General features: G+C 36.6%; 1 protein-coding gene across 3 annotated transcripts in view; it reads left to right on the top strand.

Annotated features, from left to right (window-relative positions):
- Positions 1-23,461, top strand: part of ZFAT (zinc finger and AT hook domain containing) — a 70,516-nt gene that overhangs the window by 22,160 nt on the left and 24,895 nt on the right. For all 3 annotated transcript variants that reach the window (XM_010073262.1, XM_010073261.1, XM_010073260.1), the window contains 7 exons: positions 2,212-2,362; positions 2,634-4,102; positions 5,293-5,525; positions 12,523-12,610; positions 16,510-16,659; positions 18,448-18,621; positions 23,144-23,232. In XM_010073262.1, the coding sequence (XP_010071564.1) occupies positions 2,212-2,362; positions 2,634-4,102; positions 5,293-5,525; positions 12,523-12,610; positions 16,510-16,659; positions 18,448-18,621; positions 23,144-23,232 (2,354 nt within the window). The remainder of the gene's footprint in view (positions 1-2,211; positions 2,363-2,633; positions 4,103-5,292; positions 5,526-12,522; positions 12,611-16,509; positions 16,660-18,447; positions 18,622-23,143; positions 23,233-23,461) is intronic.

The raw sequence follows: 23,461 nt of genomic DNA, 5'->3' as shown, positions 1-23,461 counted from the left end.
GCTGAACAATCTGGTATTTGTGGGAGAGGGAGTGACAGGAAGAATAGAAGTTATAATGTTCGGGTAATATTTAGGTTGAAAACTTGGAAGATCAGTTCTGATGAACTGGCAGAATCTTTAGTACAGATCCAAAAGCATTGTTAGTCCAAAAACCCCATTTTTAGATCCAGCCAGTTCATTGAGCAACAAAGCTATTACAGTCTGTTTATTTACAGAGTTGGCTGATGTCCCATCTGATACAAAAAGCTTCAACAGCCTTACACACTCCCAAATGGCCTCTTGTCAACATTTCTCTATTTCCCACTTTAAATCACTCTGAAGGACCGTAGGATCTCCATCTTTCTCCCTTGTCTTACCTACAGCACTTCTTTCCTCAAGTTAATGTCCCTAAGTCTTTCACACACGATGTAGGGTAACCCCCATTTGTTACTGATTTGTCCCGTGTACCCCAACTGCCTTTTTCCAGAAGCTTTTGCTGGTCTGCAGGCTAAAAGTTTTTTTAAGGAAACTAGATTTTTAAATTTGGTAACCAGCTAGCTTTCTTTGGACTGTGATTTCATTTTGTTCTTATAACTGTTGTTTCAGAGACTTTATGTTAATACTGCATATATTTTGTAAAGAATATCTTCAGGAACATGCTCTTTGAGCGGAACAAGAATTAATTTCATCCTTTTGTTAAAGGACTAGCTCATGCAACATTTGTTGAACTTCTTTCTATTCATGTGTTTAATTTTATAGATACTTATATGTGAATAACAGTGAGAATCTGTTGAAAAATATGTTGAGTGTGTTTGTCTTTTGCTTTCTAAGCACTTTCTAGCCTCTTCTGTCTCAGGTGTTTTTGATTCTTACTGTAAATTCTTTCCTGTCACAAGGTTGTATTGTACATTTTTTCCACTCAGCTTCTAATCAGATGAATTGAAATGAAATCAGACATTAATGTAATATCCAAGAAAAAGAAAATAAAGTGAAACTTAACAAATTTCAGTTTTACTTTAAGTTCTTAACTTTTTTATTTAGTTCAAAGATATTTTCATATGCAACCTCTCTTCCTTGTACCCAGTATACGATAGAACAATCTTTAATTACAGTTCTTGTAATATTTTTTTCCTAGAATGGATGGGTGGTCATCTGTTACTACATATTGAATGTCTTGTTTTCTCTTTGTTATTCAATGTATGGTCCCTCATTTGCTTTTCATTTTTCAGTATCAGACCAGAAAGCAATTTTTTGGAAAAGATTTTTCTGTAGTACTTGTTAGTATAATATGAGGATTCCACAAATATATATAATTTTAATATATATATATAAATATGTACATTTACAAATGTATATAATTTCAGCTTTTGCAGATAACAGCATTCCCATTGAACAGGTGGGTAGGTGAGTTACAGACAGACAAAGAAGTTAAAAAGGAGGGGATCAATCAGTAATGGGTGCCTGGTTTTGTTTTGGGTTTTTTTCAGGGAAAGTTAATATTTATATGGATTTTCATTACCTTCAGTGCTAACTATGGGTTCCTGGCATTAAGTTTTTCCTGCCACTGTTCAGAAAAATAAAGAAAACCCAGATAAATAATAACTCAATCCCATCTCAAAATATGCTTATTTTTGCCTCAACTGACTGTAAAGCTCTGAGGGATAGAATCTGATCCTTTTGAGTTCGGTAGAGCTTCTGCTCCTAATGGAGACTGAGAAGTGCACATGGAGCATATTCCTTTATTCTGAGGGGATGGCAGCATGCCCCAAAATATAAACAGTAGAAGATCTGTTTAAGGAAAGGATGTGCAAACTTTTAAGTATGGACTAATCAGTGTCTTTTCCCCAGCCTTATTTGTGAACTGCTTAAACTTGGCTGAAGTTTTCAAAGGGTGTATCATGAGGCAGAAACAGAAAAATTAAAATTTCATTTTGAAAAGATGCAGTTTTTTAAAGGTGGAAGCATTTGGATATATCATTTCATAATAGTAGGCACCATAATTAACCCTCAGAATCAGCAGTCCTGGCATGTTATTTAAGGAGATCTGTGATATAAGTACTGATGTCTTCTGGAAGTGTTTCCATCATTTTATGCAAGTGAATTTGACAACTGAAACTGAAATAGTTGAACTAATGATTGCAGAGTTTAGTGTTATGTATACACTTGTATATTATAGACAATGTGTGTTTTAATATGACATTTTTAATGAGCTTTTTTTGTTCTTGCTTTTAGGAGCCACAAAAATTGTTCCTGTTGAGGCCACTCCCCAAGAAAGTGAACCCACAACTCCAGAGGCGACAGTTCAAGACTCATCACAACGAAGAGGGTATCAAGAATATGCCATTCAGCAAACCCCATATGAACAGGCAATGAAATCAAGCAGGTAATTTTGAAGTACTTACATTTCTGTTCACGCAAAATATGAATGAAATGCTTCCGTATCCGTTTGCATGCAACTGAAATATTTTCTGAGCCTTTAAAATAAAGGAACAGCTGAAAATAATCTGTGCATAAGCTCTAGAATTTAAAAAGCCTGTGGAGAACACCTTTTTAAAATAAACATTTCTGCCCAATATGAATATCTAGGGAAATTTTGATGTATTATGTCATTAAGTTTCAATATTGTAAATACAACTGGTTTGGTTTCCTTTTAGGTTGGGTCCAACTCAGCTGAAGATTTTTACATGTGAATACTGTAACAAGGTGTTCAAATTTAAACACTCCCTCCAAGCACATTTGAGGATTCATACAAATGAAAAACCTTACAAGTGTTCATACTGCAGTTATGCCAGCGCAATCAAAGCCAACCTCAATGTTCACATGCGGAAACATACAGGGGAGAAGTTTAGCTGCGATTATTGTACGTTCACTTGTCTCAGCAAAGGCCATCTCAAAGTCCATATTGAAAGAGTTCATAAGAAAATTAAGCAGCATTGTCGCTTCTGCAAAAAGAAGTACTCAGATGTTAAAAATTTGATCAAGCATATCAAGGAAACACATGACCTTCAAGATAAAAAGGTGAAGGATGTTTTTGATGAGCTTCGCTTGATGACACGGGAGGGCAAAAGACAACTTCTTTACGACTGCCACATTTGTGAACGCAAATTCAAAAATGAACTCGACCGAGACCGTCACATGCTTGTTCATGGTGATGAAAGGCCCTTTGCTTGTGAGCTCTGTGGTCATGGAGCCACTAAATACCAAGCTCTTGAGCTTCATGTGCGAAAGCACCCATTTGTTTACGTGTGTTCTGTGTGCCTGAAGAAATTTGTCAGTTCTGTAAGGCTCCATGCTCACATCAAAGATGTGCACGCAGATTTGCATGAGACTTCTGTTTTTAACAGTTCTATCAATCAAAGTTTCTGCCTTCTTGAGCCGGGAGGTGATATCCAGCCGGAAGCCCTTGGTGAACAGGTAGCACAAAGTACAGATGAATTAGGTGACATGAATACTAATGCTATTGACACACCACAACCTTCTGCTTGTAAAGGTGACTCAACAGCTGCAGATGTAAACCATAATGGCCAACATAACGGTGACTTAAAAATTGATACGGTCCCTTTGTTAGAATTTGAAAATCCTCCAGTGGAGAATCTGACAGAGAAGCTGTGTCAGCCAGCAGACATAGGAGTTGCAAGCATTCAATCCAGCGTAGCATCAGATTGCTTTCTGCAGAAAGACGGTACTTCTGGCTCTGATGTGTTAAAGGTTTCTCCTGCAAATGAAGAGGAAGTTAATCACTGCAATTCTGTAAATGAGCAGGGTGAAGAAATTAATCTTTTGCTATCTGAAGACAAAAGTTTAAATCCAAGTCAGAACAATGCAGTGACTGAGGACCTTTCAGTCTCTGAAGAGAGAAATCAATCTGTCCCTTCTAATGAATCAGAAACAAGCAATCCACCAATTCAAGATTCAACAGAAACCACAAAGCCCTTGGCAGCACCAGAAGCGGATGCAGCCGCCCGTCCACGGGCAGCCTCTTCTAATGCGGTTACATCAGACAGTGGGAGCGGAGCTGTTGCCTTTATGCAGATCTTGGATAGCTTGCAGAAGAGACAAATGAACACGGAGTTGTGTGAGAGGATAAGGAAGGTTTATGGAGACTTAGAATGTGAATATTGTGGTAAGGAGCAGTAGAATTATGTTTGTTTGGTTTTTTAAAATGTTATGTAGTGGGCCATCTTTTTACTGTGGTTTATAGTGTTTGATATGTTTGTATACCTTTGTAGCACTATTAATTTTGTAGTTCAGTATGGATTTTGGGGTCCAGAGATTTACTTTGTGCTGTATAAATAGTGTGAAATGACTCAAATCTCCTCAAAAAATGACTATCAGAATATAGGAATGCAATCCTTTACAAGGGTAAATTTTTTGTTGATGTGAAATTTGATAGAATTCGATTTTTTCTGTCAATGTGCCTCTCCCCACGTTATATCTTTCACTGGGGCCAAGCACAGCAGATACAGGCATGTGATCAGCATTAGTCAGTCCATGCTTTAATGCTTGAGCTTCATTATCAGCGTAGTATAGAATTCTGAGTTTTTTTCATGTAGTATGGGAGGATGTATGATAATATACATTCTCTACAATGGATATGTATATAGTGGCATATTTTTGTGACTTGTTTTGAACCAGTTTTTTTGAGATGAAAATTTTCATTACAGAGTATCAGATCAAGACTGTCCTGATTGTAATTGGTTTTTTGAATTTATGGAAGTGGAAATAATACACCATTCCCATTTATTCTAGCTGAGAATTTTTGTGTTTCCATAACTGGAAAGGAAACAGTTTTGGATTCATTGTAGTCTTGTGATTCATCCTGGAGAAGGGAATCAAAGTTTGCCCAAAAAAAAAAAAAATTTTTGAAACACCATAACATTGTACATTAGATGAATTGCCATGCACTCCTTGGTGGCATTATGTCAGAAACGCTTTTAGGAAGGAGTAACACAAAAGGAAGTGAAAAAAAAAAAAGTATTTTTACCGTCTCTTCTGGCGTACAGTTGCATTCAGAGTCTTTGTGTAGGAGAACAGATTTAAAGGACTTTCTCATGAGGAAAAAGATAATTGATGTGTATTAAAGTTGCCCTTGTTAGACTGTTTCAGGACATATGGCACAATATTTTTGGATACAAATGTTTTTTGTAAACATATTTTCAGGAGTGAATGGTCTTTAGGACAAGTTTTTATTAAAGACAAAAGGGACAGGATTCAAACAGTGTGTTTTGCCCTGAAAGAGAATTGGGCATGCATTGGAATTTTCACTAACAGTTGTTTAGAAATTACTTTCTTTGTGTGTCATTTTATTTTCAGGCAAGTTGTTTTGGTACCAAGTGCATTATGATATGCACGTTCGTACGCACACTCGAGAACATTTGTATTACTGCTCCCAGTGCAATTATTCTTCCATCACCAAAAACTGCCTTAAGCGTCACGTCATTCAGAAACACAGTAATATTTTGCTGAAATGTCCTACAGAACATTGTGACTACTCTACTCCAGATAAATACAAGCTCCAGGCACATCTTAAAGTTCACACGGAACTGGTAAGTAACGAACAAAATGGTATGTTTGTCTCAATTCACTGTCATCGTCATAGTGTTGGAATTGTGTGACAATATTTGAAGACATAGGTAAGAGCTCTTACCCAGCGTGCTCTGCCTAATTCTGTGGAGGGAATACATGAGTTACAACAACTAGATATTTGGTCCCTCTTGTAGCAGTTTCCAGTAGAGAGATCTGCATCCCTTTTTTCCCTTTGGTTTTCCCAGATTCTTTGGGTTTTGAGAGAGTAAAATGATGTCTGGTACTGTTGTTACTTTACTTCATTCCATGGACCTGCATTCACATCCTTCATAAAGAGATGACCATGGTAAAATGAAAATATGTTCCTTTCTTGACTACTATAGACAGAAGAAGTTGAAGTTGTTGAAAATATTTTTTTTTTTCAGTAGTTCAAACTACTTGCAGCCAGTCTCTTTCAGCATCTACCATTTTCTGTTGTGGTTATGAAGATGAAGAGATCACAATTTAAAGGCTCCTATCTTACTCAGTAAGCCTTCCAGCTCTGAATGCCATTGTTTTGAAACCAAGTTTGGTCTGCTTCTTCAGTGTGGCCTGTTCCATGTTTTCTTTGAGAACATGCAAGGGGCTGCATGCCTGACTTTGTGCAAGACACTGCTTTGTGATCTTTGTCTGATCCAGCATTATAGCATGAATCATCTTTTGAAGAAAAATGTTTTCTACATCAACCATGCTTGCATTTGTTTCAACAGTATATTTTTAAAAATACATTATGGTATTCAGAATAAGAAATCTTTTAAAACAAAGGAATGAGGTCTTTATTGTTGGTTGTTGATTAAGGTGTTTTTTTAGAAGTGAAATTATTTATGTGCTTTTCTTGCAAAATTAAGAAAAAACAATTATTTTCTTTACATTAGTGTTGCCATGCTTTTTCTTGTTGATGTTTTATTATTTTGCATTAGTGACCCAAATAGTTTAATCTGTTGTCAGAAAAGGTCTGCATACCATGGATTACTTTTCCTACTACATGCCGGGATCCTTTCTGCTTGCATGGTATAATTGATCTGGGACGTTCTAGACTTGTGTATGGCCAAAGAGATTACAATGTATGTACATATCATAGAACCATAGAATCATAGAATGGCCTGGGTTGAAAAGGACCTTAAAGATCGTCTAGTTTCAACCCCCCTGCTGTGGGCAGGGTTGCCAGCCACTAGAGCAGGCTGCCCAGGGCCCCATCCAGCCTGGCCTTGAATGCCTCCAGGGATGGGGCATCCACAACTTCTCTGGGCAACCTGTAAATGATAATGATATCTGAGACTACTTAAGAAAATAGAGCCTACAATTAGATATCCTGTATCCTTACGTAAGTACCTGTTTTTCAAGTGTTTTGAATGTCTGACAACTCCCACCAGGAGGATTATTTTCATGATACTAAATAGAACTGAGAAAATCCATTTCATAATTAAAAACAGTGTGACAGTGAGATCCTTCAGAAGTATGCTTACTGATGCTTACTGACAAACATATCTGAGTATTTAAATGGATTGAAAAATTTGTGTATTTGAATTTACTCGGTAACTAAACTTGTCAGTTCTCATAGTGGCGTTTGTGTCTTTGCTTAATGCATACCTCACTGAACAGTTCAGGGCTACTCATTCCAAAATATAGTACTTTAATGAACTGTGCACAGTTAAATTTGGAAAGATACTTTAATGTTAATTTTAGTTTGCAAAATTGTTTCTTAATAAATATTAAAAAGCTTCCATGGAGATAGAAGATACAAAAATCAGTTTAGTTCCTTGTATGAATGCCTGTCTTTTGTTACCTTGTTGCTGGCTGCTTTTCAACTGGATCCCTGTCTTATTTGCTGAACAGGATAAATGATGGTAATTAAAAAGCAGCTTACTGTTCATCCCTGTCACTCAGTACATAGCTTTAGTTTTATTCTCTACACCTATCCAAGTCTTGCACTGAATTTAGGATTGTTTATTCCCTGGGAAATGATGATGGGGACTATGTATGTGCTGCCTCTTGCCTCAATATTGGCTACATGTTTGTTACAGGGAAGATTTTTACTTTTAAAGTCTGGGAATTGAGGCTTGGCTTGATTTAAACCCAAAATTTTGCTTATATTATCTGATTTTCTGTACCTTTCTTTTACCTCTAAGGCTCATGTAGTAGTTTTTGACAAATCTTGGCATTTTTAGAGCTCTTTAGAATTTCAAACCATGACACGTGTGAATCACTTCAATGTCATAGTACCGAGGAAAGGGGTGGGCAGTTTCTAATGGCTTTCAAATAATTTATAGTTATGAATGAGCTGGTGGTAACATTAGGGACCAGTTGTGGAACTAAACAATGCAGATGTTGGTACCGGAGTTTGTTTGCAACCTCCAGTGAGTTTTACAATACTCAATGTGATGAGCAGCTAAACATCACAGAGAGGTTTGTGTCTGAAATTATTTTAAATCTCTGTATGTAATTGGTATGCCAAGATAAGCACCTCTATAAAACTGGAGTTCAGACCCAGAACAGCCACTCGCTCTTAGGTGCCTGTGTCTGCATTCACATACATTTCTGGGTGTAAATGTCTTCAGAAGGGTGCTTAGTAATTTCATTATGCTGCTGACCTTTTGTGTAATAGCATAGTTAGAGCTTTCGGGAGGAAGTGAGACACTTGAGCTCTGATTGCTTGTTTCCCCTTCCTGAGGAGTGTTCATTTTCAGACCATCACTCGTCTGCCTGGGATACCTTTGCCTCTGGACCCATGCCACTCTGTAGTCAAGAATGCAAAGTACTGGAGAGGGAAGGAATTAACCAAAAAAATCTCTGGTCTAATGATCGGGCATTCAGTTGGAAAATGGCTTTTGTTCTTGGTCCTTGCTTCCATAATGAGTGTCAGCTAGCCATTTATTTTTACTAGCAGTTTTTTCATGAGAAATACTTAAGCAGTGTTCTGTGCAGGTGCTTGTCATTTTGTGAGCTGTGATTTCTGCTGCTTGGCAGGCTTCATAAAAGTCTGTCTAACCATTTGCAAGTTTTTCTGTAGCCTCCTTCACACGTGTGCATAACCGCCTCCTGGGTACATCAGATCCACTTAGCTAAGTTGCATTTTAATAGGGCATCAGCTTAATTCAGGAATCTTTAATGAAAATTTTGATTTGAACATCATGACAACTGTGGTGAAGATTTCTGGACGTCTTCAGAAGTGTAATTTGAGGGCCTAAGTCTGTTGACGTAGGTGTTAGAAGTTAAATTTCTGTTGATCTGAGTAGGTGTAGGAGCAGGTTTTGGCTCTCTATTCCTCTGTGAAATTACCCAATCAAGTGTTGTGTTAATTGAGTTGTTTTATTTCTTGCTCATAAAATTATGTCACTACTACTAAAAGGAGGGGAGTGGAGTGTTGATTTCTATAATGTATTTGTCTAATTTGTGCCTGAACGCTTTTTATTATGGCCAAGTCTTAATTTTACACTATTAATGGAACTGATAACAAAGAGTGTTCACACAATCTCTTTTGAAATTAGTGGCAGAATTGCATTATAGATCATAAAATATATTATTTTATGTATTCTATGTATGTTCATAAGAGAGGATATTTGTGTCATGAGAACATCTCTTTACTGCTGAGTACAGCAGAATAGCTGCTAATGTTTCTGATGTTTGGCAGCATAGGTCATATTTAGTACTATTTGGTTAATTAAATAAACTTCATGGCGGTCTGTTGGTTTAAATGCTACATCTGCAGAGGCTTTTCATTTTTCTTTTTGTGACTGTATACTAGTACACCTACCCCTTGAATTGTCTTGAAACACATGCCTTAGAGAAACAAAATTCTTTTCAGAGAGCTATGAATTGATAATAGCTGATGCTTTCTTAACACAATTTTAATTCATTTATAAAAAGAGAAAGGCATTGTGATTCCTATGTAAGTGGCCATATTTTATAATGAAACATAACATAAACAAGAAAATTCTGTGATAGTATTAGACTAATTTTTTTCACTGGGTTTGGATTTAAGAATATTTATGGAACTAATTCATTCCTGATTTCTGGAATGTGAACAGGATTTTCAGTTAGAAAGCTAACTTTATCTTGGAATTATTTTAAGTTTCTTGTATTTTTTCAAGTCAGCTGATAAGGGTATTAAGCAAATATCAGGAAGTGAGGATGTGGCTTTGAAATTTAAGTAACTGATTGGACTGTGCAGCTGGTGTCTAACAGAGGCAGATCCAGCTCTTGTGATACCTTGCTTCTGTTTGTCTCCTTCAAAAAAAACCTCAAAGGCATTTTAAAGGCAGGCACTCCGATAAGGCATGCGATGAATAACTTTTGTTCTTGGCAGAGGAAAACTTGCACACTGAGAATGTAAGGAAAGTGTTACTACAACCTTGGTCTGACTCCTTCAAAGTGTCTCTGTCATTGCCCGTGACAAGGGCACTCTGAGGAGCTAAAGCTGTGGTGGAGGAGACCTTCTTTGACGCGTTGTGTTGTGACCTGGGTGCTCTGAAATACATCCTTTGCAACAGAAGATTTCTTAGAGGCTGGTTTTGAGAGTGATGGGATTACACTGACAGACTAGCGCTGTCACAAACTCTCAGTGCAACAGCTGAACTACACTTAAACATTCAAAACTAATAATGTAAGCTTCAACAGTCTGTGACGCTGACCTGGACAAACAGCCGTGAAAGGTTTGTCTTCAGCTGGATGCTTTCTGTGAGACTGCAGCTTGACAGATACACTTTGAAGGGACTCCGTGTTCAGAAGTACTGTCTGTTTGTTGTGCTACAAAGGATGCATGTTTTGAAAATAATTTACTGCAGAACTTCATATTAGTAACTTTCTAACTGCTTGAAAAAAGCCGTTTGTATTATTTTGTTACCATCATGGCATGGAAGAATGTGTTCTTGGTGACTGTACTTTCATATTACTCTGTTATAGTGAGTTTGAGGAACAGACAGAGATATGTCAACAAATTTCAGCTGGCCCCTCAGCGATAATACCATGCTTAGGTTTTTCTTACATGTGCAAAATTATTAAATGTGATCATGAAACCCAGTCCTGGAAAAGGTGCAACCATTGCTATAGACCTTTATTAGAATTAATCTACCAATTTGCATTTGAGCAACTTATTTATGTAGAAGTCCAAAATCATCAGCAACAGGTTTAGGGACAGTAGGTTATATCATCTGAGAGACCCTAATTCCGCAAATTAACAACTCTTTCTTGAGAAGATTTTTGTCAGCGTTGTAGGCTCCTTGAATCTCTTCTTCCAAAAACTGGCTAATATTCTGTGTTTTTCCTTCTTCACTTGAGATTCTCAGGGCCCGATAGCGGCTGGCCCAACTCCATCATAACAAGATACTCCTTACTCTACTCAGAGTGTTAATCCTTTAGAAGCTGCCATCCAGGTCCTTGGTGTAGGTTTTCGCACAGGAGCAAATGACCTTCTAACAGTGCAGGCAGAATTTTCCTTGTGTCATTGCCATATTAATGGCAATGAGAGCTTCATATCCCGTGTCCTGCTGTCATGAAATTAGTTATTGCTATTTCAGCCCATGAGTTCTAGGGCTGCCTCTGTTTTTAACTTGTAGGTACTTCAACATAGGGATTTCCTTCTCAGAAGTGCATGATAATGAATGCAAATACCCGCATCACATTCCTAAACATTTGCCATGAAACACCATCAATTTTTGCTTTTCTTTTGAGACAGAGATGTGCATTTATAGATGTGTAACTGCAGAATATAGACAACAATAACTTCCTTTTATTTTTTTCCTTGCTGTTCAGAGATGCTGTTTGGTCTCAGGTCAGAAACTGGTAGAGTCCAGGACCTTTATTCTCCTGTTACCTCAAAATTTCTCTTTCACAACGCAGGGGTCTGTCTCTTTTTGATACAGTAATTTCCTTCCATGCTCTTGAAGTTTTCTGTCCTCTTGAAATAACTAATGAAATAATCTGTACTGTAGCTTCAGCTCGCTTTTTACAGTGATTTCAGTTTGGTACACGTCTCCCACCAGGTAATATGTTGTCTGATTATCTGCCTAGTTGTCAGGAGTACCTAGACTTTTTTTCCTCCATCTGTTGTTTTGATAATCCATTCATATGTTAATCTGGTCAGTGCAGAGATGGCTAGATGACCCACTCATTTGATTGAGCATCCAGTCTGCTGTGTCAGCAGATGCTTCTGGAAATAACAGCCTCTCCAATTTATATAATAAGCAGCAATGATTATTTTAAATTCTGCAATTTACCAATTAATGGAGAAAAGTCCTGTATTTTTATGTGGCATTAGATGTGTCCGTAAAAACATTAAAATTACAATGACACTGAAATTACATGTAGGAAAAAATTGCATCAAAATTCTCCAGTTCAACTTGTTTGATGGTGTTAAATCTTGTATATCATCAGTGACACTGATAAAAGCCAGAGTAGTCTGTAAGTTTTTAAATCAAAATAGTACAATAATACTTCATTGGTAATACCTAAAATGCTGAATATTTATAAAGCAGTTAGAAATGTAGACACTGAATAAGTAATGGCATCTGTCATTGTTAACTCTTCTGTTCAGTTTCAGGCCATTAAGTAGTATCATAAATGCATGTACTGGTGAACGTCTTTAGAATGATGAGATCTGATTCTTAGGTTTCGGAAGGGTGGATTTGGGAAAAAAATGAAAAAAATACTGCTTATATCAAATATGTTTTCTTCTGTTATGTGACTTGATCTTTCAACTCTTGATTCTCTAGAGAGTCAGTCAGAAGATAATGCTCACATTTATGGTTCATTTTCTCCTGTGCTGTAACTTGGAGCCCTTCATTCATGACAATTAATGAAGTGCTTAGAGTACTTAAATATGGCTCCCTCACTTATTTCATTATAAGTATATTCATTTTTTCCTTAAAAACTGAGCCTTCAATTATAACTTTGTTGGGAACCGTGTATTACTGAATAGTGACTATAGTGATTACACCAGTGGACTGATAAGGCAATCTCTTTCTTTCTTTCTCGCTTAAGGATAAAAAGAGTTATTCCTGTCCTGTGTGTGAGAAGTCATTTTCTGAAGATCGACTTATAAAATCACACATCAAGACAAATCACCCTGGTAAGAAAAAAAGCAAGGAAGATTTCTCTGTCTATTGCAAAAATGGATAAAGGTTTAGAGTGAGCAGTGTAATGTGATTACATTCCAAAGAAAGAGAAGAGTCTGTGTCTAATTTAACTGGATTAGAGTAGGAATTGTGTTGGGTTTGCAGATGTTAGAATTTAGAGTGAAAAAAGTTATTGTTCCAGCTTGTGTGTTGTGGAGTGTATCAGGTAATTGTGCTAAGAAATCTGTCTTCATCTGGCAAAGAACTCATTTCCAAAAGAGGACCTAGGTGAATTCAAATTAAGCAGTGGGAAGTTTGGAATTAGGCATATGTGCATCCTGTAACAACCCATGAGACATAAAATTCGCATTGGCCATATATAAACTGACAGAAATGTGTTTATTGCACATTATTTTGTCTGTAGGTAGTTCACTTGAATGCAGAGGTCCCTGAGCTGGCTCTGTGCACGCTCAGTTGGTGTGTGGCTGGGCTTTACCTTCAGGGCCAGCTGAAGTATGCAGCAGGGCTCTTACTAGAACCAGCTGTGATGTAGTACGGCCAGTATTAAGCTGGAGCTGCCAAGCCTGGCTGGATCCTAGCTAACCATTGCAGCCCATTCACCTCTTTATACCTTGCATTCTAGTGCCCTGATTTATCCATGCAAACACAACATAAAATGAATGCAGCAAGTCAGTGTGCCATGCCTGAGTAAAGAATCCTTTCTCAAATCTTGGGAATTCAGTGCCAAAGTACCCAGGTGACTGGTGCAGGGACTGATTTAAATCTGACTGATGTGAACTTGGCAAGGCTGCATTGGTGTGTCCATATGTTCCGTCTCAGTATCTGTATTATGTTGGATAGAAAGGCCCTCTGCTACTGTGGATGAAGGAGAGTTGACTGCATTGGCTAACGTGCTTTAATTAACTCCTTCTACAGTGTTACTTATCACCTGACATCATTTACTATTAAGTAGGAAAATATTGACCACCCTCAAACTGTGTTTGTGGAAGGAAAAATCCAGTTAAAGTTACTTGACTTTTATTGTCTTTGTCTGAAATACAACGTAATAGGTAAAGCAGTGGTTTCTTATCTTCCTACTGCCACTAGATAGTGCTAGACCCGGGTTCTAAACAATTTCCTTCACTTTAATTTCAGACTAATTCCCAGTTTAGCTCTTCAATTACCAAACCTTTTTATTTGCAGACCACTCTACAACAGTGTGGTTGGTGGAGGGCTTGTCATCAGGGGACATGTCTGATGCAACAAGTTGAGATGAGGAAAGGCTTCTGTGCTATACTGTAGTCAGGAGGTATGTCACCCAGTAAGAACAGAAATTGATTCTCACGAGCTGTCCCTATAAAGCCTTTGTGCTGTCTCTGCCAGGGAATATGTGACACTTCCCTAAATACTGTGATCTGTGAACTAGTAGTACGTTATGTACTGTGCCCTTACAGGTTGCCATTGGCCTGCACTGGTCCATTGACTGCTAAATTATTAGTGTATCCTGTGTCTGGGGTCCAGAAATAGCAGCTAACTCTGGATCCCTGATGTGCTAAACTCATGCATTTAAATACTTTTGAACAATTCATTTGATATCTGAAGCTGCTTAAAAGTGGAGTGTAAATTTGTTGATCCAGGAAGATGGTTTCTTTTAAACTCTGGGTTATAATAGAAGTAAGGTTAGAAGAGAAAATCTGCACAGCCTAGTATTTTGTGTCCTCATTTTAAATTCAGATATTGTAGGTGAATAGAATTTAAAAGCAAAATACAAGATTTACTAGATATATCTCCATGGTACTAAAGAAGTACTACAGCTAAGATATCCTATGCAGTAGTTATGCAACAACAATATTTTAATATATGGAGGAGAATTAAGACACAAATCTTTTTCCTGTGCATGCCATCCTTGTAATTAAGAGGAAATCTTTTATTCGTACAACATAATTAATTACAAGCCAAACGAATGTAAGGGGTCTGATGGTATAAACTATCAAGTACTGCAGTGGAATGAGTGCAATTGTTTTTAAAAATATAAATGGAAAATAATAAAGATGAAAGGAAGAATGGATACTGTAAAAAGGAATTGATTTTAAAATGACATATCAGAAATTAATTTAAACTGAACCCCTTTCATATTTATCATTAAAATGCTATTTCTGGAGCTCCCCTCTCCTTCCTTTCTTAATATCATTCAGCATGACCCCTCTCTTGTCTCTTCTATTTCATCAAGTAGAAAATATGAAAGAAAACAGTACTCTTTCCTCTTCTAGGTTTGCAGAGAATAGGAGTTGAAATTTGGTCCCATGAAGGCACTGGGACAAAAATCTCTATTGGTAGAGCAGTATTTCTAAACAAAGAGATAAGAGAGCTTGGCTTTATTGCCAAATGACTTGGGTACTCCGCAGCGAAGGAGGGGTCTTGTATTCTGGTGCCAGTTCTTCAAATTATGCACCTTCCCATCCTCTTGTCTGATTTAATATGAAATTTGTTAATAGTCCTGAGACATGAGAGGCATCATCTTTCATAGATCTCTACTAAGCAGCCATACCAGCCTGCAGTCGTGAATGAAGAATATAAGCCATAGAAGGCAGTTGGGGGCTCAGACTTAGGTCTGTATTTTTCTTTTTTGGGTACTTTAGAACATATATCTGCTCAGTCCATGGGCTTTTATATTTCCCTTTTGAGGTTGTTTTCCTTGTGCATATGAGTTCAGGCAGGATTTTTTTATTCCACTCTGGGACCAGTTGTCAGGAGACTAGGTTCATATTTGGTAAAAATCTAAGTTTAGACTGCAACTTTTAAATTTTATAAGATTTTTTGCATAATAAGTCATCAGGCTTCATGTCTTAATGTTTAGATTGCATGAGTGCTGTAGTTTCATTGAGTCAAATGATAGCATTTTATTAGTCTGAAATGCATTGAGTAATTTGATGTATTTTTTAAAAGCATTTGGCATTGTTTTCATTATGTGTGTTTGGGACATTTTAATTTAAACGTCATTATTTTGAGCTTTTTCACTGTGACAACTGAAACATTAGATTGTGTGAAGGAAAAACGTGGAGAGTTGAGTGTGTTTAGCCTGAATAAGCAAAGGCTAGGAGAGGAATCTTAATTGTTGTCTTCAGCTATCTGATAAGCGTTTAAAAAGAACACAAGAGACAGAATCTTCTTGGAACTGTACAGTGAAGAGACATGAGTTGAAGCAAGGAGATTCTGTTTAGAAATTAGGGAAATCATTTTGACTGTAAAGGTGGTCAAACACTGGAATGGGCCAAGAGAGGTTGTAGAATCTCCATCCTTGAATATGTTCAGAAGAGGACTGAATATGGTCCTGAACAACTTGATCTAACTTTGAAGTTGGAACTCCAAAGTTGTCCCTGCTTAGAGCAGGTGACTTTAGAGGTCCTTGACAATCTTATTTATTCTGTGAGTCTGTTTTTAAAGTTTCTGATTATCAGGCATTCTGATCATTGTAGCTGTGGCTCAAGTGAATCGTCTTCAGATCCTTCAGCTCTGGAAATCTGGGATGAAATCTTGAATAAAGTCTTTTGAAAATGTTGAAGAAAAAGGTGCCAAATTAGCTTATTGGGAAAGTTCATAGTTGGAAAAGGATTTCTAAGACAGTGGCATACCCAAGATTTTTTTGTATTTCAGTTATCTATTTTTTTTTAGCCAGACATTGGGGATATTGAGTACACAGATCAGGAGAGGAAGGACAGAACATTCTAGAAGCTGTAAGGGAAAAAAGATCCTTATGTTCTTTGCTTAGGTTTTATCTAGGTGGCAGTAGGGGAAGTAGAGTTTTTAAAAAGTTGGAGTGAATCAGGATCTGGCTCTTCAATATTACTTATATAACATAGAACAAATTCCCTCATGTCCTTCTGGTTTTTATTACCTTTAACTTTTCTCTCAGAGGTTTCAATGACTACTATTTCTGAGATTCTTGGCAGAAGAGTTCAGCTGAAAGGACTTATTGGAAAACGAGCTGTGAAATGTCCCTACTGTGATTTTTATTTTATGAAGAATGGATCAGACCTTCAGCGTCATATTTGGGCTCATGAAGGTAAAACTCTGGTTTTAAGGTTGTGGGCATATGATCAGTCTCATATTCCACACAAGCTTTACTGACATAAAAAGGAATGAAAACTTATGGCTATACCAGAATCAGAAACTTTAGGCTACAGTAGAGGTTAAAGAATTAGTTTGATAGATTGTGGATCACATATGAAACTGCATGCTCATAACATGAATAGATAGCTTAAATGTTAAATAATATTAATAAGTTTATGATTAAATTTTTTTCCAAAACTGTTTCATAAACCTCCATAAAGTATTCTATAATAAATGCAAGTGAGGAGGAGTGAATTAAATACATGCTTAGTCTCTTAAAACGAGTAATTTTCTATAATTTCTCGTGAATAACTGCTGCTCCTTTCATATTTGTCTAAAAATACTTGGTCTGGAAATCTATTAGTAAAACAATTGAAATCCGGTTGCTTTGACATATGTATATAACTTCTGTGTGTGTTTTAATTAAATCGTGCTGAGTGTGGCAGCTAGCTGACATAGAATCATAGAATGTTTTGGGTTGGAAGGGACCTTAAAGATCATATGCTCTTTAGTCAGTTAATAATTTATGGTACAGATTGCCTGTGGCATTTGAGCATTGTTTTGGATTCTTTAGCCATCCCTCTACATAGAGAGGATAATGGCATTTGGTACTCTCAGACCAATATTTTGGTTACGAAGTGTTTGTACCCATGCAGGTAGTTCACACATTTATATTAGTACTTTTGTTTGAATGCTTTAATGATGCGCTTACGTGCCTGTGTACTTCATTAGTGGTCCTCTCCAGTAGCCTCTACTCTATTAAGGAGTTTAGGTAATGCAAAATTGTAGTCTTTAGAGCAATTACTTCTGTATTCTATAGATACAGTTTATTCTGCTAAGAAAGCTTGGAACCCATCTTATCTAACTAGCAGGAGAAAGAGGTGAATGGAAATTTATTACAAAATCAAAATGTGCAGTCGGGTCTGCTTGAAGTAGGCTATAATTCCTCATGCTTGTAAATCTAGTTTTAAGGTCATGAATATCAATCTAAAACTGCCAGAGCCTCGTGAAACTGTTGAACTAGTCTGCCGCTTCAGATTTATTTAGCTTTTCTTTGAAGGATTTATTTTGTTCTTTTAGACCTTCTGGTAGATGACATACTGTGTGTCTTTCTATGACATGCTTTGGACGGTTTGACAGAAGTGAGATTCTAAGTGCTCGCACTCTACCAGAGGGGGAGGGAAAAAGTACTACTGTGTGAGCCATTAACAAATCTCATGCTAATTATCAATAAAACACAGCTTTGTATATTAACCTGTAATTATGTACTAAGTACCCAATGAACCAGTCCTCCTAAAACAGGTTTCTTCATTCTTTATTGTAGTAAAGAGAGAATGATAGTTATCTGAAGACTTTTAGAGGGAGATTTGGTATGTACACCAGCTAGGCATCAACTCAGGCAGCCTGTATTCTACTTTGAAATTAAGGATGTTCAAATGTACAAATGTTTTGGTGTTGGTATTTTCTTGGTTAAACTCAGTACCTGGCTTTGGTAGGGAAGTATTTAATTCTAAAAGAACCCCTCATTTCTCTTAGTAAATTAAATGATGCTGTCAAAAGCCTGGTATCATTTACACAGAAGCTATAGATTAAATTTCTTCAATGTAGATATCCAAATTTTAAAATTTTGACCTTTTTGCCTATGTTGCTCACATGTTCTGTAATTTCTTTTAAGCAAATGTCCACCCTCTCATCAAAATGTACAACTTGTGTGTTTCATAGTGTATTTTTTTATTTTTAGGTGTCAAGCCCTTTAAATGTTCTCTCTGTGAGTATGCCACTCGCAGCAAGAGTAACTTGAAAGCCCATATGAATCGTCACAGCACTGAGAAAACGCACCTTTGCGATATGTGTGGGAAAAAGTTCAAATCAAAAGGCACTTTGAAGAGCCATAAGCTCCTTCATACTGCTGATGGTAAGTGCATGTTTATTAAATCCAAGTTTATTTTAGGGCAATAAATACAGACTATACTATAGGACCTTATTAACAAGCATCTTTAGGTTGAACACTAAATGCTACTTAATTCCCAGGAGATACTGATTGTGAAATAACTAGAAACTTTGCAAAATTAAGACAGCTGTCTCTGAAATGCTTGAGTTTTCTAAAATTTTGGGTGGCCTTATAGCCCTCTTAGAGGGAACTGTTGATCTCAACAGAAATTTAAAAATACAAGCAGTTCCACGTTTAAGTCTCTTACTGCTTTCTTCTGTGAGAATAGTTAGGAGTTGCTGAATCCAGTAGCCAAGTAGAGGCAAGGCGGCTGCACCTCGGTGTCCCAGGTCTAGTCAGTGCAAGCCTGAGTGCATGTTCCCTATAGGCACCCATGCAGCGTATACATTTGCTCTGTGATTTTAATATTTCTGTGATGATAGCACAAAAATGTGAGATACAAATCCATAAAATTATCATCTTTGATTTCAAAATTTGGAATGCAATAATACTTTATTCCTCTGTGATTATTAAAGTGAAGTAAATGATTTAGCAAGATGAGTTGTACACACCTTCATTGTGACTTAACAGCTTGACCTTTGTTACTTGTGCAACCTCGTGAAACCTCATTTCACTCTTTTTTGACCATTAAAATTATTTTTTTAAAATTGCATATCATTAGCATTGTCCTTTCACAGAAAAAGCACATGCCCTGATAGAATGTATGTGAAGTTTGTGTCAGATATATTTATTTATATTTATGTATGCTTATATCTGTATGTATAATATTAGTGAAAGAGATGATCCCTTTTACATTGATATGATGCATATTATAGGAAGCATATAGTTACTGTAGTATTACCAAAGTTACTGTAGTATTACCATTAGTCAGTAAATCACTAGTTATTCAAAAAATACTTTGACTACTTTGAAATAAGTTGATCAATAACAAGCAGATGTTGCATATGCATCTAAACTTCATATGCAAGAATCAATTATTTTACTTATCAAATGCAGTCCTCAGCTGATTCCTGGCCTGGAGAAGGAGGCAGGTTGTGTTGAATTAAAAGGAAACTTGGAGCATGATAGATTATAAAGAAAAAAATGGCCTCTTTCTGTGGTGCTGTAAAAATGTCTGTGTGGGGTTTCATTTCAAGACCTTTCTGGTTTGTTTTCACCATCTGGCATGCTGGAATAGTGAAATTCGGCAATGGAAGTTGAATTTGGTTTTACCTGTTACTTAGTTCTATTTCCTGAACAAAATATATATATATGTGCATAAGTAACTATTGCAATTCAGCTGAAGCTACTTTGAAAATTTAGCACTGCTAAGAATAGGAGTATAGTCATGCAAGAGCTAGTCTTGTCCTGATTTGGTTTAAAGGTGTGAAGTTAATTTTAAACATGTAGTTGCATGCAAGAAACTATATTCTCTGATCACTTACTGTTAGGTCGGGCTGAAGCCTTGACTCTAGAGGCAGTGATATTACCAGGAGCCTTTTTCTTCTGGCTTCAGACTGTCATCATCTTCTGCAATAACTGAGATAACTGCACGATCCTTGTTGATCCACCTCCCTTTTTGACTGACACAAATGAATCCAATACTTAGCACTCTTTTGCCTTGCTTTTTGCACTTCCAAAAGCATTCCCCATGCTGAAATATATATTTTGCCATTGGCTTCAGTGGTAAGAGAATCTCACTACCTGTGGAGTCCAATCCACCCCAGTAAACTCCTCATGCATTTCAAACACTTGTGAAAAATATGATAACATTTGTCACTAAGAATGTAGTTAAGGGACTTTCAGCCTCTTGAATACTGACAATTTCTCTTTGCCCGGTGTCCCTTTCTGTAGTGGCAGCACTTCAAAAGTTCCTACTACTACACATCTAGTGTTCTTCAGTTATTTCACAAATAAATGAATTTGAAAGATGCTTTGCTGTTTATGAGTCTTGTCTTTCTGACTTATAAATCCAGGCAATTTTTGTTCAAATATCAGCCCTGCAAAGTAAATTTAACCAGTGAAATGTAATTTTCTGCCTGCTTTATTCTTCTCCAGAAGACAGACTTCTCAAGAGTGGCATGATAAAACACAGTCCCATAGTCCAGGCTTATTACTGTTTGTGATCGGAATTAAATGGGAAAACCTCGGTTTTATTATTTTAAGTAGATATCAGAATTTGTCTTAAGGTTTTTCTTAGCTGGGTTTTATGGAAACTTTCACTCTGTATAAAATGCTTGTAAATTTTTTGAGTGAGATTCGGAATCTAAAGAAACCTCATCTCTTCAGGATAATACAGAATATTCTGTATTGTACTTGCTCCATCCTTCCTTTTGGTTCTTTTCCTTTTGGAGTAGTTTTTAGCACACACTTATTCCACATCAGTCAAATACAGTTTGCCAGCCAAGGGCATTTAAGACGGGAATGCAGTCTTTAATACACCTTGTAATTTGGCTGGAGGTAGCGGGACTGATAGAATCTTAAAGCTGAAAAATGGAGAAAGGGAGTATGAAACACAGGGACTAAAAGGAAGGAAAATGTGTTATTTTAAATCATAAGGCAAGAAAAAGATTTGAGAGAGAGAATGCTTTGAAGGCAAAGTAAGAGAAACCGACAGAATGGTGGTATGTTTGGGAGTTTCACTCTTTGCAAAGCCACAAACAGGAACAGATGTTTCTTGAAAATGACAGAGAGAATCATTCCTCTTAGAGAATCCTAAAAATATATCATGACAAAGTCTGACCATCTTGCCTTAAGAAGGACTCAGGCTAATGATTTCAGGGCCAGAAGCAGACTCTTAACAATCACGAAGTCTGATCTCTTGCAGAGTACAGTCCATAACTTAACCTAATAATTTTGTGTCGCATTTCCACGGAATTGTAGTATACATTTTTAGGAAGGGCTAAGCAGTCTTGGTTTAAATACTTCATATGACAGAGCATCCATCTGATTTCTAAGTAAATTGTCATTGTCACTAATTGTGCCCTCTGTTAAAAATATTTACTTTATTTTACACTGCATGTTCTGAGTGTCAGCTTCCATTAGGTGAAATTCTAGTTCTTGTTCTTTGATTTTACTGTTGCTATTTCAGGTTGGAGGGTTGGTACCTTCAACTTTGATGCCTGACTAGAAAGCTCACAAGCATGTAAAGAAATTTCAAGTATGTCTTGTTGGTAGAACTTAAAGTAATGCCTTTCTTTGGATGACAATTCTGAACTGAAGGCATTATTTTTTTTCACAAAGCAATGTATGTATAAATTGCCTTGACTCTAATTGTGTAATGTGTAGAAGACCTTCTTACAACACAGACTTTCAGTATTCAAGAGACAGAGACTGTCTCAAATCTTTCAATGACATTTTAGGTTGATATCTGAAGGAGCAATGTTTATGCAAATAGCACCCATTGTCATTACCCCTCTTCTGATCCACTCTATAATTTTTGAAACAATTGGTGCTGAAGAGTAGAAGTCCAGCAGTTACTATAACTCTGTACATTTTGAGAAAAATTATGCCCAGTTAAAATAAAGAAATAAGAATCAGCACTCTCTATATAAGAACAGGTCACAGAACCTACCCATTATCCCTAGTGTTTGGTAGCCACCAGCATGTAAGTCACCACATATAAAGTGTGAACTTGTCCCAGGATGTGCTTTCTCTTGCCTTCTGTGGTTACTTACAGAAGGTTACTTAGGGTTACTGCAGTGATTTAGATGAGAAAGGACAAAATGCTATGATGAACAAGGCAAGCAGGCATCATTCAATCTGGTGTTGATGGAGCAACTTGTGCCCATTAGTTTAAAATTCTGTAAGCAGAAGTGAAAGGTTGAAACACAAAAACTCCATATTATTTGCCAATCAAAACTTATTTTTGCCTATAGTATATTTTATTTCTCCCTGTATAAGCGTTAAGCCAGTGTAGAAAAACCCATTTATGATAGTTTGAGTCATTGTTGCAAAAGTGGTGCTAAACACATAACCAAATCTTGTGATAAAAATAATAGGTCATGTCATACATTACAGAAATACGTAAAGAAAACCTACAGTAGAAAAAACAAGAAAATGTAAATGTATTTTAATCATAACAATTCAGTGCTTGAGACAGAAGTAGGTGAAAATATATGAACATGAAGAAACATTTGTGCTTTAAGGATTTCCAAATCTGTTTTACAAATAGCAAAATAACAGAGTCTGCAGTTGGAAATAATTGATTTCTGTCTTCCATTTAACTGCCCTATAATTATTCTTTTTCTTCTTTGCCCAGTGGCTATCCCAGGAGCATTTAGACTATTTAATGCTTAGAATAGAAAGATGACACTCAAGCCTTTTTTCTTCCTTGCTCTACTCCTAGTTCTATTTAACCAAAATTTTGCAGAGCAAGTGTCAGACTTCTAGTATTGTTTATTGTTCATAATTAGCATTTTGAAAATCATCTTTATTAGGAGGTATAATCAGCAATTTTCTGAACTTAAATAGAGAAAAGTTGGTCCATTTTCTGTTCCCATTTCAGGAAAACAGTTTAAATGTACAGTGTGTGACTATACAGCTGCCCAAAAACCACAGCTCCTACGTCATATGGAGCAACATGTCTCTTTCAAGGTAAGAAAACATATAAATCATGCTTATTGATAAGTCATTTAGAAATACATGGAACTTCAGACAACAGTTTTAAAACTTGCATATTTTTCTGTTTGGTGACAATTATGCTATCTTAACATTTTACCATTTTGGGAATTTTGAGTTTATATTCAGAGTTTTGAGATTTTTTGAGGTTATTTCGTTCGTATCTTTACTTGCCAAAAATATGTGTATGTTGCAATACAAAACA

This window comes from Pterocles gutturalis, unplaced genomic scaffold, assembly GCF_000699245.1.
Source record: "Pterocles gutturalis isolate BGI_N339 unplaced genomic scaffold, ASM69924v1 scaffold5782, whole genome shotgun sequence".
Taxonomy (NCBI): domain Eukaryota; kingdom Metazoa; phylum Chordata; class Aves; order Pterocliformes; family Pteroclidae; genus Pterocles; species Pterocles gutturalis.
The sequence above is the reverse complement of the archived record's forward strand: the minus strand, read 5'-3'. Positions and strand labels throughout refer to the sequence as shown.